Below are 18014 nucleotides of genomic sequence, written 5' to 3' on the forward strand. Positions count from 1 at the left end.
ATAACAGCTAATCATGGTCACTTATAATAAGATCAAAACATGAAAATAGTGTAAAGATGACCCATCTTCAGTGGAGATATTATCACCTGACCTAAGCCATTACAATGACAGGTCACATGACCTTAGCTGTTACAAAGACAGGTCACGTGGTTTTAGCCATTGCTTGTATATGTAGTATTGACAATTAAAAAAAAATAAGAAGGAAACAGGAAAAAAACATGATAAATTGTAGAATGAATAATCATTGTTAAACAGGAACTCCAGGCCGTGATGCCAACTTTGTTGACAAGGCGAGACAGTTTGAGGACCACGCTGCCAAACTAGCAGACACTGCAAATATGGTGGCAACCAAAGGAGGATGTAGGAACAAGAAGACTGTGGAGGCGATCTTCAAGTCATCAGCACAGGTAAGACAGCAGTGATTATCTGTAAAGTATTGGACATCAACACAGGTAAGACAGCAGTGATTACCTGTAAAGTAATGGACATCAACACAGGTAAGACAGCAGTGATTATCTGTAAAGTAATGGACATCAACACAGGTAAGACAGCAGTGATTATCTGTAAAGTATTGGACATCAACACAGGTAAGACAGCAGTGATTACCTGTAAAGTAATGGACATCAACACAGGTAAGACAGCAGTGATTATCTGTAAAGTATTGGACATCAACACAGGTAAGACAGCAGTGATTATCTGTAAAGTAATGGACATCAACACAGGTAAGACAGCAGTGATTACCTGTAAAGTATTGGACATCAACACAGGTAAGACAGTGTTGATTATAAGTGAAGTAATGGACATCAGCACAGGTAAGTCAGTGTTGATTATAAGTAAAGTATTGGACATCAACACAGGTAAGACAGTGTTGATTATAAGTGAAGTAATGGACATCAGCACAGGTAAGTCAGTGCTGATTATAAGTAAAGTATTGGACATCAGCACAGGTAAGACAGTGTTGATTATCTGTAAAGTATTGGACATCAACACAGGTAAGACAGCAGTGATTATCTGTAAAGTAATGGACATCAACACAGGTAAGACAGCAGTGATTACCTGTAAAGTATTGGACATCAACACAAGTAAGACAGTGTTGATTATAAGTGAAGTAATGGACATCAGCACAGGTAAGTCAGTGTTGATTATGAGTAAAGTATTGGACATCAACACAGGTAAGACAGTGTTGATTATAAGTGAAGTAATGGACATCAGCACAGGTAAGTCAGTGTTGATTATAAGTAAAGTATTGGACATCAGCACAGGTAAGACAGTGTTGATTATCTGTAAAGTATTGGACATCAACACAGGTAAGACAGCAGTGATTATCTGTAAAGTATTGGACATCAACACAGGTAAGTCAGTGTTGATTATAAGTGAAGTAATGGACATCAGCACAGGTAAGTCAGTGTTGATTATAAGTAAAGTATTGGACATCAACACAGGTAAGACAGTGTTGATTATAAGTGAAGTAATGGACATCAGCACAGGTAAGTCAGTGTTGATTATAAGTAAAGTATTGGACATCAGCACAGGTAAGACAGTGTTGATTATAAGTAAAGTATTGGACATCAACACAGGTAAGACAGTGTTGATTATAAGTGAAGTAATGGACATCAGCACAGGTAAGACAGCAGTGATTATCTGTAAAGTATTGGACATCAGCACAGGTAAGACAGTGTTGATTATAAGTGAAGTAATGGACATCAGCACAGGTAAGTCAGTGTTGATTATAAGTAAAGTATTGGACATCAGCACAGGTAAGACAGTGTTGATTATAAGTGAAGTAATGGACATCAGCACAGGTAAAACAGCGTTGATTATAAGTAAAGTATTGGACATCAGCACAGGTAAGACAGTGTTGATTATAAGTAAAGTATTGGACATCAGCACAGGTAAGACAGTGTTGATTATAAGTAAAGTATTGGACATCAGCACAGGTAAGACAGCGTTGATTATCTGTAAAGTAATGGACATCAGCACAGGTAAGTCAGTGTTGATTATCTGTAAAGTAATGGACATCAACACAGGTAAGACAGCCGTGATTATCTGTAAAGTAATGGACATCAGCACAGGTAAGACAGCGTTGATTATAAGTAAAGTAATGGACATCAGCACAGGTAAGACAGTGTTGATTATAAGTGAAGTATTGGACATCAGCACAGGTAAGACAGCATTGATTATCTGTAAAGTATTGGACATCAGCACAGGTAAGTCAGTGTTGATTATAAGTAAAGTATTGGACATCAGCACAGGTAAGACAGTGTTGATTATAAGTGAAGTATTGGACATCAGCACAGGTAAGACAGCGTTGATTATCTGTAAAGTGATGGACATCAGCACAGGTAAGACAGTGTTAATTATAAGTAAAGTATTGGACATCAGCACAGGTAAGACAGCGTTGATTATCTGTAAAGTAATGGACATCAGCACAGGTAAGACAGCGTTGATTATCTGTAAAGTATTGGACATCAGCACAGGTAAGACAGTGTTAATTATCTGTAAAGTATTGGACATCAGCACAGGTAAGACAGTGTTGATTATCTGTAAAGTATTGGACATCAACACAGGTAAGACAGTGTTGATTATCTGTAAAGTAATGGACATCAACACAGGTAAGACAGCAGTGATTATCTGTAAAGTAATCAAGTAAGATGATACTGACCACATATTTTTTTATTCTCCCAAAGTCAGAAATACTTTTCCTCAAGGCACAACTCTTTTTAGAAATATGTATTTTTGTTTTAAATTTGAAATATCCATACCTGCATTTGATTCCAAAGTTTGTCAGCACTGTAGCGGCTTCATTCCTTGAGGGATTTTGATCAAACTCCACATAATGATGAAGGACCATAATATCTCAGACAACTTAGAGTTTCAGGGCGTTTATGCCAAGGTCAAGGTAACTATTTACAGGTGTTGAAGTCAATTTTCTTTTTTTTTGTTATTTGCAGGTTAATGACCTGACGCCACAAGTAGTAACGGCAGCAAGAATTGTACTAGCTGACCCCAACAACGCCGCCGCCCGTGACCACTTTGATCTGATGAAGAAACAATGGACAGACAATATGGAGCATCTGAGAGGTCTGGTTGACGAGGCTGTGGATACACCTGCCCACCTCAAGGCTGTCGGTATGTACACAGTACCACCAGGATAAGAATAGTTGATAGAGTACATACACTTGTTTTATCAGTAGGCTGGACTGTAGTAAACATTGTACCTAGAATATACTACAGTAAGTATTCTATGTGTAGAAACTTCTCACTAGAAGGAGCTCTCTAATGACTAGGACACTCTACAGTCTTCAAACATAGATGTTTTGACGATAGCCACTCACAGACAATGAGATGTTACAGTAATTCAACTGACATTTCCTTTGCCTGTATTTCTCAGTGATCATTGTCGATGAGGGGCTGTGTTGTTGCTAAAGACCACTAACTTGCTCAGTACTTGTTAATAATCACCTAGAATTTCCATTATTTTATTTTATCAGTTGAAGTTCCAGATGGATGTTTCTCTTTCATAGACTCCCCTTGTTGGCAAATAATTAAATGGAAAATAGGAAAGATGAGAAAAATAGAGATAATATTACATAGACTTAGTAAAGATAATTCAATTGTGAACACCAAGATCTCTCTGAGATATGTCATTGATTCAGAAATGCCTTCAACCTCAACTTATCCTGATGTGTTTGTGTTTCAGAGGAGGCTATCCTACGGGACACAGATCGGGTAGAGGATGGCATTAGAACAAACGATCCAGCTAAAATGGTCACAAATGGTTCAAACATTGCCCGTCGGGCCAACCGTGTCCTCCAGGTGGCCCACACTGAGGCGGAGAACAGTGAAGACCCACAATTTGTAGATCAGGTTAATCATGCTGCAGAAAACTTAAAGTCAAGTAAGTCAAAATATTGAAAAGTTACAGTCATGTTGTGGAATTTTTTTTTATAAATAAGATAAGAAAGCACATCAAATCATGAGTGACATGTCTTTAATTAATAATATGAAAAGAGCTAAAGAAAATTCAGAGACTTGATTACTGTAAGTTGTGCAAGTGTCCTGTATCGTACCATCCTGTTGAAGTGATATTGAATGCCAGATAAACATTAGACTATGAAGCTTTAAAATGTTCTCACAGCACAAAATGAATTGAGAATCAGTAGTAAATATGTATAAATCAGAGTTAAACTCTGTAGAAGTAACCAACCAATATGTGTGCATTCTCATCTCCCCTCCTTAAATGACCATAGCTGTTGACAGGACGTTGAACAATATTAAACCAACCATTCTCATTTCACAGCGATCTCTCCGATGGTTCAGAGTGCTAAAGCCATGTCTATGAACCCAAAAGATGGTAATGCTGTCAACAACTGGAGGAAGGACAATCAGAAAGTGAGGCTTAAAAAACAAAACATGTGTCAACAGAAGTTATTTTGATGAAAATATGTACCTCTATATCTTTTAACAAGTGATAAGACAGTTTCTGTGGCCTAATATATCAAAGAGTATACGGTACCATATTGTATATAGTACCATAGAGTATATGGTACCATATTGTATATAGTACCATAGAGTATATGGTACCATATTGTATATGACACCATAGAGTATACGGTACCATATTGTATATAGTACCATAGAGTATATGGTACCATATTGTATATAGTACCAAAGAGTATACGGTACCATATTGTATATAGTACCATAGAGTATATGGTACCATATTGTATATAGTACCAAAGAGTATACGGTACCATATTGTATATAGCACCATAGAGTATATGGTACCATAGAGTATATAGTACCATAGAGTATATGGTACCATAGAGTATATAGTACCATAGAGTATATGGTACCATATTGTATATAGTACCATAGAGTATATGGTACCATATTGTATATAGTACCATAGAGTATATGGTACCATATTGTATATGACACCATAGAGTATACGGTACCATATTGTATATAGTACCAAAGAGTATATGGTACCATATTGTATATAGTACCATAGAGTATACGGTACCATATTGTATATAGTACCATAGAGTATACGGTACCATATTGTATATAGTACCAAAGAGTATATGGTACCATATTGGAGAGATGAAACCTAGCAATAGGGGGAGTCATGTAGGCAGTAAATCGGTAATCATAGTATGAATTGTAGCTCTGCTTGAAAAGTGCAGCTTGTAAATTATGAATACTTTGTTATTTATTGCTGAATTTGCTTAAAGGTTAGAGACAGAGACAAGACTAACAAAAGACGGTGTAATGTAGGCAGTATCAAATATAGCATACAGACCTACTGACTGATAGATCATCCCAATCTGGGAGATTTTATAAATAAAAACATTCATTGTTACCGTAAGATAAATCATATTGTGTAAACATATGACCATGGTGTCATATCATTGGCTGTGAGTGACACACAATGAGCATTTATACAGATATTTTAATGTTAACTCGCACAAATCCTTACTATTTATTTGGCTCCTAACACTTATGGATGATGATTGTTCAAAGTCAGGATGATATTTTGTAACATTCCCTTCTTCTCCAACAGCTAATATCAGCAGTGGGAGGAGTACGAGACATATTCCGAGAAGAGCCTGGGTATGATCAGTTCCCCCCTCCCCCACCCGACCTATCACAGCTACACATCACAGGTAAGCGGGTTTTCCAGTCATGTGTGTCATCAGGATTGGATATCTTTGTTGTTGGGTATTGTGTTGTTCTGTTTGTTTTTTAAACGTGTCTAATACATTTTAACTTTCAGTTAACAGGAGGAAGTAACTTGCTGAGAAAGCTGAATCATTTATCAATATTTTACCTTATAAGTTTGCCCCTTGTTTTCTTAAAAGGCAGACAAATTACTGAGGTCGAATAAGTTATGATTGTCTCCCTTTTAATTAACATTTTCAAGTACAGTTTGCATTGCATATCTTTATTGTACTATCCAATATGAGTTTATATATGAATATATTTGTGTGTCGTATGTAATATTATTGTGAGTAATAAGTAGTTAAAATACCTATCACATATCACCACAATGTGTTATCATATTCAAACTAAAATCACCAATATTTACTCTTCAATAGACCTTTATTTGTTTTAATGATTTCAATGTGTAGAGCAACTAATGAATTTATTGTTGACAAATGTCTTGTTCCTATATTCTGTAATCAATTATCCGCATCTTATAATTATCAAAAATGTGTATTGGTATTGTGTGTTGTGTGATGTGTTTGTAAGTTACATTGTCTAGTGTATGAACAGGCTTGGTAGTGGTACACACGTGTGATTTTGTTGTGGTAGATCTTGTAACGTCTGTTTATGAGATGTTGTGTTTTAGATTTTGTAATGTCAGAATAGTATATGGCAAAAGCAAAAAAAATTAATTTAGGTTAAGAGTGCATTGTTACGGTAATGGATGGGGACCTTTTTGTCTTATGTATGCATTCCCTGCGTCATGATATTCTAGCTGGCTTTAAAAGTAGAACGTGACTTGGAGAAATACTTACTGATATCAAGGTCAATTCATTGGAGACTCATCACTTTTGTCATACATGTTTAAGTGTCCTTCTAGTGGTCCATCTCACAGGACATATTCTGTCCAAAGTCAATTAATAATCAACAAGATAGCAATACTCAAACAAGTTATCTCCCCAGAGATGTAGGAGCTCCTATGATGTTTCGCTGTTTCATTCGTTACCAGAGACATATATAGAGAGATAAGTAACATCGCTATTTCCCCGTACAAGTGGTGGCTCCCTTTATTCGTGACCACTCAAGCATATCCCTTATCGAGAGCGCCCTGTCCCCTATCAAACACACGCGAGCACAGGTAAATCGGGCTTTGCGCATGTGTGTATCGATGTACTGGAACTTATTCGAGATGTTCTGGTTAATCCGCCATTACGTCAGACCAAAACATCGTCATTTTAAATACACACAAAAAGCACATCGTTTTATTTTGGCCACTACAAAAGTTACCACATTAACCAAAAACTATCAAACTTATGGGATATAGTCTTATTGATCATGCACATTGTTGTCATTTATCCGTATTTTCGAAAATCCATTGGGTCCTATTCGACATGTCGAAGTTTGTAATTAAGCAGCCATTACGTCAGACCAAAACATCGTCAATTTTAAACGCACACAAAAAGCACATTGTTTTATTTAGGCCACTACAAAAGTTACCACATTAACCAAAAACTATCATACTTATGGGATATAGTCTTATTGATCATGCACATTGTTGTCATTTATCCGTATTTTCGAAAATCCATTGGGTCCTATCGACATGTCCAAGTTTTGTAATTAAGCAGCCATTACGTCAGACCAAAACATCGTCAGTTTTAAACGCACACAAAAAGCACATCGTTTTATCTAGGCCACTACAAAAGTTACCACATTAACCAAAAACTATCATACTTATGGAATGTGGTCTTGTTTATCATGCACATTGTTGTCATTTATCAGTATTCTCGAAAACCCCATAGGGACTTTTCGAAAATTGGAGATTCCCGCCGATCTTTCCTGCGGTGTGCTTGACTTTCATACTCAAAATACAAACACTTGGACAGCAAATTGTGATATATTTCATATTGATGACACTTCTGCACTTTGATATTAATAAAATTAAAGCACATAATTGGATCTTGGTGATGATTTCAAATAGAAATTATCGATAATTATGTGTCTGGTTTTCAAATTTTCTCCAATATGGTGTCTAGTGAAGACTGAACCGAGCGACCGCAAAGGATTGTGGGAAGGTCAGTGGCCACTATGTAAACACAAGGGCAAATAGAGAGCTGCCAATCTCTGTATATATGTCTCTGTCGTTACTGACCACAGATATTTCTATATTATGGTCTCTAAGATGTCAAAGCTATGTTCTGTATTTATACAACCCACAAATACTTTGTTAAATTATACAGTTCTGTGTCAAGGCTTTGGTCTCATCCTTTTTTTTCCAACAACTTCAAAGTATAAAATTTTTTCTTAGAATTATTTTGCAAAATAGATTGAAACTATGATATATAGTGACTTTGCTGTGGTACTTTTATAGATGGTTTTAGGTAATCAGGATCATTTATTTTGTGCTAGTTGATACCATATTTATTTTTAATGTACATGTGTGCCTTATCCGTGGTTTCTTTGATAATAACTATTTATATTATGTGTTTATATATATCTAAATTGTACTATATATTAATCAATAATCATATTAATCAAATGTATATGTAATTGTAGCTGGTGTATTTGTCTTGTATGCTGGTAATGAGAGTTTGTCACCAGTGTATAAATGTTGTGTTGAGTATACTCAGACCATGAGATTCTAACATCTACCTGATATATATGTGGTGTTCGTGCATTGTTTTGTGACCATGTAAAGATAATTCTGTATATCTGTACATAGTTTTTGTGTACAAGTTTGTTTACATCTCTGTATGACATTATCCTCTTGTGTGTACCTGTATGAGAGTTATACCTATATTTACTTGTCATTGTGCATACCTGTAACGAGAGTTTGTTTACACCTATGATATACCTGTATATACCTGTCGTGTTGTGTGTAACTGTAATGAGAGTTTGTTTATACCTATTGTATGTATACCTGTATATACCTGTCGTGTTGTGCGTACCTGTAATGAGAGTTTGTTTATACCTATTTTTACCTATCGTTGTGCATACCTGTAATGAGAGTTTGTTTATACCTATGGTATAACTGTATATACCTGTCGTGTGGTGTGTAACTGTAACGAGAGTTTGTTTATACCTATATTTCCCTGTCATTGTGCGTACCTGTAATGAGAACTTGTTTATACCTATATTTACCTATCGTTGTGCGTACCTGTAATGAGAGTTTGTTTATACCTATGGTATACCTGTATATATCTGTCGTGTTGTGCGTACCTGTAATGAGAATTGTTTATACCTATATTTACCTGTCGTTGTGCATACCTGTAACAAAGATTTATTTACACCTGTAGACCAATCCATGCCACCGCTGCCACCACCACCAATCTGGCCTTCCCAGGAATTTAGCGAGATATTCAACCTGGGCAGGCCGCCAGCCTCCGCTTTCGGTCCGACTAGCGCCACCTATAGCCCTGTAGTCGTAGATAGCCCTCCAAATAGAAATATCATGACTAGAGGTAGCCAATGTAATGAAGCCTCGCATGGTTTTTACATGAGTGAACCCTATGACGTGAACACCCTGTACGTTTCCCTCATCTCCCGATTACCACCCTCTAGTTTGTGCAGAAAATCGTAAACCCTGTCAAAGTTGACTTAGGCTAACATAACATTGTAAATTAACACAATCAAATATTAACAGTGCTCTAACTTTCCTTTGGAATTAAATGTGTGTGAATAACTAGCTCATCATGTGTTTTATGGAGAGCATGTTATGTTATTCTGATTTATTGTCAATCATGAGATTAATATTCCTAGTATTTTATCTTATATGACAATTATCATTTAAAAATCTGTTTAACATCTGGGATGAAGATTAAAGTCACATGTAAGGTATCTGTTATAAGTACACTATGTATATTAACGTGTTGATAAGCAAATAAGTGAATATATAAACATACATGTTAAACAAAAAATATTTACCATGTATTTTGCTAAATATGAAATAAGTGTGTATATCAGAATTAAGATTTTTGTACTTTTAAATGCAAAATTGGGAAAATTTGTATGAAGTATAATATTAAATATCAACATTTAAAAGTAAACTAAGACATAAAAAGCATTTTGATGATTCAGGGGGAAAATTAATGTTTCTGCTGTGTGTTCTAACCCATACTTCATTGATCCTGGAGAAAAAACCCTGAATGGTACTTTCTTTTGTAGCATGTGTTTGAATATTCCCAGAATGTTGGTGTGAAATATGTGTCATTGTATGTAGTGAAAACTAGAGCTTAAACCAATGTCAGATTAACTGTATTAATTGTCCCTGATCGTTTAAATTTGACTGTAGAGATTGTCTTTATTAACAAAAGGAAGAAGAACTGATAATGTTATGCAATTTCATTGTTGCATGATTTTTTATTTTCCTGTTTTTTTTTGGATAGGGAATTTGATTTATTGGCATGATTTTGAAATTATTTTGTGTGGTTTTTAACATTAATATAAATATGTTTTGTCACATATATTTTAGATAAAATAATAAAGTAATAAGATTAATAGATTAAAAGATATTAATACTTTGAAAAACTAAACAAAATATATACAGGTGTGTCAACTCTGCATATTCCTTACATTATCAGATATATCCTAACTGTTTTGGTGATGTTTCATGTGTTTGTGAAACTTTTCTGTGATATCATTGTTTGGTTTTGTTTCAATATATATATTCATAACAAATTTAAATCATAACCATATATCATATATACCTGAAGACAACTCACCTGATTATATCGTCCATCTTGAATGTTGTATAAGAACCTCCATATTCTTTTGTGTATATATCTGCAACATTAAGTTTATATCATCCATTTTATTCATCCATCTTGAATGTTGTATGATGGGAACCTATGTATATCTGTACGTCTGCTTGTCCTGTTTTCCCACAGTTCCAGATCAGTTTGCAGACGGATCTCACATGATGCCACAACCTGAAGGTACACCAAGAACAACTTATCCCACAATCCTTTTCACCTACCCCGGTGTTTCATCACTTGTTTTATTTCATCACATGTCACATTTATGTTTTTGTCCGGAGTTCATCATATTGATATGTTGAGCTATTTCATTTGTTTTCATTTTATTTCTTTCAATTTTTCCCTTCATTACTGTGTTATCTTTCTGAGTAATTAAACACCATATTCTGGCAAAAGTCCTTGTAATAATTATGATTTATTTTTTAACCTTATGTATCTGCGGTAACTTTTCTAATAATACCCAAACTTCATTAATACTATCAGTAGAACTCTCTCACTGTAGATTTCTGTTTGATTTTAATATAATTTATAGATATAGATAATTTGTGTAGCCTCACTACTCTGGACATAGTTTGTAATGTTTCCAAGGTCGGGAGAAATTTTAACTTAATCTCTTATTAAGCATTCAGGAATAAAAATTTAATGGATATTCCGATCCTTGATTAACATGATCCATCATCAGTGTCCATGTAGCGTAATGTTATCATGACTATCATGATGTTTATATTATTACAAAAACCTGTAGCAGATTGTTGCAAATATGTTTCCATTTTATTGCTTTTCATAGACCGATGTTATCCTCAATGTGAGTTATTATACATTTTGATCATCAGTCAATATCGTGTGTACAATATATTATGTAAATGGCTGTGGTGCATACAGTGCAAATATCAATATGATCATACAGTATATACTGGTAAACGTGGTGTCTCGTGTTTGGATTATTTATGTCAGTGTTTGAAATATTTATAACTTGCATCTTTATTTTATATTATTTAGTAGTTAGTGTTGCTTTTAAGTTTTGTCTTGACTAGTAGCTATGATATTATGTTATTTTTGTCGCTATGATAAAGCAGCATTTAAGGAATCTAATGTATTTTGATATAATTTGTGATAGTGTGGAAAGCTAAGGTATCTGAATGAGTTATCTGAATAAGAAAGGTTGGAACATTATCAACTGGTGTATGTTGTACATTATGACTTCACTGCCAAATATAATCAGGAATATCGTAATACAGTGTAGTTGGTTACAATAGTTCACTTATTGTCAGCCAAATATTGGCAAACATTATTGGTGAAGGGTTAAGTTTTAAGGTTCTAAAAAAAAAATCATAATTTGTGCTTTATATATATATATTCTTTTTTGTTGCTTCTTAGACTTTGTTCATAGATAATAAGTTAAATATACTACATGTGAGATGGTCAGTTAGACAGGTCATACCAACATATATCTGTATGATTATTGTACTAAGCATCATGAGTAATAAAGGGGAGATAACAACGTATGGTACTACATTATTATTGACTCTCTAGTCCGTACCCGGACTCCACAATTAATTGGTCAGTTGACATTAGAGCTTCAAGTTGGAGACTCTTTTTGTCCGATAATTTTCTAGATCGTACTGATCCAGTTTTGACAGAATATGCTGTAGTTCATGTAAATAATCTATGTATCAATATTTATGAACATTGAATTTTATCTTGTGATGAACATAATGTTCAGTGAATACAGATGTGTCATGTTTTAGATATGACCTTGTGTTATATGATGTTTTGACATTGTAACCAAGATGGTAAAATTTTACACCTTGAGAATAATTTGAAAAATTCTTTCTATCCCATTGTCTCCAATATTATATCCTAGGTTTTGATTTAAGATCATTTTATTATATTTGATGACGTCATGATTTTAACACGAGTGAATAAACAAAAGTATGACACGTGTGTAGTCACTGAATAACATACATAGTAGTCATGTGATGAATGTATTTATAGTAACAGACACCATTGACCTTCATACTTGACCTTTCAGCTACGATGAGACAACAGGAGGCGTACCCGGGCCAGTTTGCGCCCCAGGCACCCCCACCCCCGGTGCCCCCACCCCCTCAGGACCCTTTCAGCTACTATGGCAGAGGTTTTAATGGAGAATTTTCTCTTTGTATTGGATTGATATTGGTTTCGGATTTGTTTCAGAATATCTTGTGCATTGTCCACCAGTACTAATACAGCGTCCTTTCATCCCTGTTTGCCTGGTTGATAGAAGAAGTCAGATCTCTCCAAACAACTTTTAAATGTCCTTATCCATGCCATAAGTGTTCATTTCTGCCAGCCAAGTAAAGTTTTCAGAATCAATAAGAAATTTGCATATAACATTTTTGGCAGCATCTCATCCCACTATGAACATTTTTTTACCCTTGAGATTCTGTCCTAAATAAACAAAAAAAGTTGTGTTACTTTTCAGGATTCTTTAAAAGGGTTCTTGATAACGATAATTGATAAGCTTGAAACTGTTAACTTGAAATGGATCAAGCAATTTTGTTCCTAGACATCATTGTTTTCATTATAAAATTCCGGTATAAGAAGGCCAGATTAATATGATTTTCTAGATGAAATGGGAGTGTTTGGAGAAGTCTGACTGTGTTAAGGTTATCAAACTGGATTTGGATGTACATCTATACTACCTTGGGAATTACACTTGATATTTCCTGTAGAAATCTGAGGTTTAGGGAATTGGTGTCTTTCATCTATCTCTTATTCTTATATCTTCTCTTCTTTTCCGTTTCTTTCTGTCTTCAGATGTTCTTCACAATTTTGTTTTAATATTTATTCTATTTCCCTGAATCCTGTGTTATTATTTGATTTCCCAGAATCCTTTGTTATTATCCTTCTATTTCCCAGAATCCTGTGTTATTTGACTTCCATTTCCCAGAATCCTTTGTTATTATCCTTCTATTTCCCAGAATCCTGTGTTATTTGACTTTTCATTTCCCAGAATCCAGTGTATATTTAGAACTTTTTGTAGATATTTCTTTTCCTTCAAACCTTGCTATTTGAAATCCATACTTCGTAGACTATTCACTTACTTTCTAGTCACAAAATCTTCTGGCATCTTGATTTAGTTACCTCTTTCCTTTTATAAGGCATGTAGTACACAGTTTTGCTGTTTTACATTGGGACTGTATTCATAATGTTACTCTCATGCTCAGACTAAACCGTCCAGTTATCTTTAAACTCACCAAATCCATGTGATCTTGTAAAATAAACGTGATCAGGTTGACATTCAAAGCATGAAAGTAAAGATATTTTAAAAGTTACATGAATATTTTTATCTTGATGTATGAGAATCATATTATGAATACAGTCTTTTACTTATAGGAAGCTTGAGAAACTTTAATTATCACCAAAGTATTGGTATACAAAACGTACCAGCATGATAGCATACTGTTACATCCTAATTCATGACACCTGGATTATGCTGATATAAAAACATTTCTCGCTTAAACACAGTGATCAGTATACTGAGTCCTGCTACCATTTTTCTGATAACTGCCCCTATCATTTAACGGGGGACAATAATTTGAAATCCATTTTGATAGGAAAAATGACAAATGAATTATCAAACATCAACGATATAAACAATTGAAATGTTAATACTTATATCAGTTAAATCAAAATAGGGTGTCATACCTGAATAGCAAGAATGGATTGCAAACTTGTTTGAATATTTTTAGACCAAGAATTAACTTAGCTTGTCCTCATGTTTCAGATGCCTTGAGTACTGATGCCGAATATTTATGATGTAGTTTGTAGTTGTAGCATATGTTGATGTGTATGTAATAGTGTAGTATAATTATGCATGTTTCAGAACTACGTAATGCTCTGGCCAACAGATCGGCCGCATCTCCTAACAACAGATCAGGTGACCCCGATGCACCTATTGTTTTGTATCTCACTGTTGATTGGTGAAGAGCACTGTCCAATTGTTACCCTTCAAATCCCCTACCCTATAATACACTTGATCCACTGCTAAGGCATAATGTTAATCAATTATCAACCTCATGTATAAAAGTATATTTAATTAGGTAGATATTTATGTACATGTATTACTAAATCTGTAATTTTATATTGTTATTTGATATATACAGCAGATACCAAAGTATGTATTTTATGGTTCACTACATATTTTGAATTTATTTTTATATGGACTATCCTTGTTTTATCAAATTCCACTATATGATAATTCACTTGGGGAAATGTAATGCATTTATATGGAAGTACTGTTAGTCACTAACCCAAAGACCAGTAAGGGAAGGTACCGACATCTTTGATAAGGGGAGGTAAATAAAAATGGATCTATGAACAGAGGTTTCCTTGACAATTACTCATATTGTTTAAATCTTGATAACACCAAAGTACACATACCAGATCAGTAAATGGAGAATACATCATCCATTTCCTCGTGAGTCCATAAAGGGAGATAACTGCACGATTTGTAAAGGGGGATGACTGATACAATGGAGGGAGATGATAAGAGTTTTAAAAGAGAGGAGGATGATATATATCTTATAATGGATCAATAAAGCAAAATTATTCTTATTTTGTAAAGGGAGATAACTGATATATTTGGAGTTAAGGGAGGTTTAATATATTGAAGATCACTAAAAGAAATACTTTCTTATCATGAAAAAAACTAAAAGGGTTTTTCTAGTGTATAATTGAAAGTCCGTTATTTGGATAAATTTACCTCTTATTTGTAATTAACAAAATGAATACATACCAAAAAATTGACCAGAAACTACCAGTTACACAGATGTTTTTAAATTTGCAGGTTCTTTCCCCATAGATAGGAGTAACACTTCTCCTTACATGCAAAGTGGTTTCCTCTGTTTCCCAGGTGATACCCAATAGTGCTTCATAATATAACAGAAGATTTTATATTTGTATACTTAATTATATACCTAGTATGTATTTTATTTTATACATATACATTATAGCACCAAATGAGTTACAGTATTTGGATTCTGAATCTGGAGCTTATTTTGAAATTACAAACAGAGCATCCTTACTTGAAATATATTTCATAATTCATATTAATTAACAAAATATTAAATTTGGAGCCTCATATTTAGACAATTTTAGAACTTTATACACAAGAATTTTAGTACAGATTTCATTGTGCTTATCCTTATTAGCCCACCATCATCAGATGGTGGGCTATTCAAATCGCCCTGCGTCCGTGGTCCGTCGTCCGTCCCTCCGTCCGTCCGTCCGTAAACAATTCTTGTTATCGCTAATCCTCAGAAAGTACTGAAGGGATTTTTCTCAAATTTCATATGTATGTTCCCCTTGGTGTCTAGTTATGCATATTGCATTTTGAGACCAATCGGAAAACAACATGGCCGACAGGCAGCCATCTTGGATTTTGACAATTGAAATTTGTTATCGCTATTTCTGAGAAAGTACTGAAGGGATCTTTCTCAAATTTCATATGTATGTTCCCCTTGGTGCCTAGTTATGCATATTGCATTTTGAGACCAATCGGAAAACAACATGGCCGACAGGCAGCCATCTTGGATTTTGATAATTGAAGTTTGTTATCGCTATTTCTGAGAAAGTACTGAAGGGACCTTTCTCAAATTTCATATGTATGTTCCCCTTGGTGCCTAGTTATGCATATTGTATTTTGAGACCAATCGGAAAACAACATGGCCGACAGACAGCCATCTTGGATTTTGATAATTGATGTTTGTTATCGCTATTTCTGAGAAAGTACTGAAGGGATCTTTCTCAAATTTCATATGTAGGCTCCCCTTGGTGCCTAGTTATGCATATTGCATTTTGAGACCAATCGGAAAACAACATGGCCGACAGGCAGCCATCTTAGATTTTGATAATTGAAGTTTGTTATCGCTATTTCTGAAAAAGTACTGAAGGGATCTTTCTCAAATTTCATATGTATGTTCCCCTTGGTGCCTTGCTATGCATATTGCATTTTGAGACCAATCGGAAAACAACATGGCCAACAGGCAGCCATCTTGGATTTTGATAATTGAAGTTTGTTATCGCTATTTCTGAGAAAGTACTGAAGGGACCTTTCTCAAATTTCATATGTATGTTCCCCTTGGTGCCTAGTTATGCATATTGTATTTTGAGACCAATCGGAAAACAACATGGCCGACAGACAGCCATCTTGGATTTTGATAATTGATGTTTGTTATCGCTATTTCTGAGAAAGTACTGAAGGGATCTTTCTCAAATTTCATATGTAGGCTCCCCTTGGTGCCTAGTTATGCATATTGCATTTTGAGACCAATCGGAAAACAACATGGCCGACAGGCAGCCATCTTGGATTTTGATAATTGAAGTTTGTTATCGCTATTTCTGAAAAAGTACTGAAGGGATCTTTCTCAAATTTCATATGTATGTTCCCCTTGGTGCCTTGCTATGCATATTGCATTTTGAGACCAATCGGAAAACAACATGGCCAACAGGCAGCCATCTTGGATTTTGACAATTGAAGTTTGTTATCGCTATTTCTCAGAAAGTACTGAAGGGATCTTTCTCAAATTTCATATGTAGGTTCCCCTCGGTGCCTAGTTATGCATATTGCATTTTGAGACCAATCGGAAAACAACATGGCCGACAGGCAGCCATCTTAGATTTTGACAATTGAAGTTTGTTATCGCTATTTCTCAGAAAGTAATGAAGGGATCTTTCTCAAACGTTTTTGTAAGTTCCCCTTGGTCTGTAGTTCTACATATTGCATCTTGGGACCAATAGGAAAACAACATGGCCGACAGGCAGCCATCTTGGATTTTGACAATTGAAGTTTGTTATCGCTATTTTTCAGAAATTGCTGAAGGGATCTTTCTGAAATTTCATTTGTAGGTTGCCCTCTGTGCCTAGTTATACATATTGGATTTTGAGACCAGTCAGAAAACAACCTGCCCGACAGGCAGCCATCTTGTATTTTGACAATTGAAGTTTGTTATCGCTATTTTACAGAAGGTACTGAAGGGATCTTTCTCAAATTTCATATGTAGGTTCCCTTTGGTCCCTGGTGTTGCATTTTGGGACCAATCCGAAAACAACAGACAGCCATTATCGCTAAATCTTAAATTTTATATATAGGTTCCCCTTGTTTGAAAAGTACTAGAGGGCTGTTTCTGAATTTACAGATTAGTAAGACTTAGAGGAAGGGAAAAGTAGAGAAAAGATCAATCTGACATGGAACCTATAAAGATCATTCAATGGTGGGCGCCAAGATCCCTCTGGGATCTCTTGTTTCAGCTACAATACTAAAGCTTGTCATTAATCTTTTCCTTTTGCCATTTTTATCACAAGTACATATATTGCCATTATGTATTCATACACTTGGCTACAATATCTACCGTTACTGTAAAACAGAGATATTCTCTTATGAAACTATTCTACAGAGTTAGCTAAATGCTGAATTATTTCTATAAAGAAAGATTTTGTAGATTTTACAGACGCACTTACTTTTAAATTATTTTAATGCTTGATGGAATCTGTTTTTAACTGGTCAAATTT

The 18014-nt window shown here is 34.8% G+C and overlaps 1 protein-coding gene across 13 annotated transcripts in view; it reads left to right on the top strand.

Moving 5' to 3' along the window:
* LOC117335488 (vinculin-like) overlaps nucleotides 1-18014 on the top strand; it is a 77117-nt gene that overhangs the window by 41475 nt on the left and 17628 nt on the right. For 4 of the 13 annotated variants that reach the window (XM_033895520.1, XM_033895521.1, XM_033895523.1 and 1 more), the window contains exons 12-20: nucleotides 256-407; nucleotides 2952-3129; nucleotides 3701-3898; nucleotides 4301-4392; nucleotides 5567-5669; nucleotides 9003-9167; nucleotides 10593-10640; nucleotides 11248-11265; nucleotides 12493-12597. In XM_033895520.1, coding sequence (XP_033751411.1) covers nucleotides 256-407; nucleotides 2952-3129; nucleotides 3701-3898; nucleotides 4301-4392; nucleotides 5567-5669; nucleotides 9003-9167; nucleotides 10593-10640; nucleotides 11248-11265; nucleotides 12493-12597 — 1059 coding nt within the window. Of the gene's footprint in view, nucleotides 1-255; nucleotides 408-2951; nucleotides 3130-3700; nucleotides 3899-4300; nucleotides 4393-5566; nucleotides 5670-9002; nucleotides 9168-10592; nucleotides 10641-11247; nucleotides 11266-12492; nucleotides 12598-14328; nucleotides 14383-18014 lie in introns of all 13 variants that reach the window. The other 9 variants (XM_033895533.1, XM_033895522.1, XM_033895525.1 and 6 more) reach the window with 8 other exon arrangements.

This window comes from Pecten maximus, chromosome 10, assembly GCF_902652985.1.
Source record: "Pecten maximus chromosome 10, xPecMax1.1, whole genome shotgun sequence".
Taxonomy (NCBI): domain Eukaryota; kingdom Metazoa; phylum Mollusca; class Bivalvia; order Pectinida; family Pectinidae; genus Pecten; species Pecten maximus.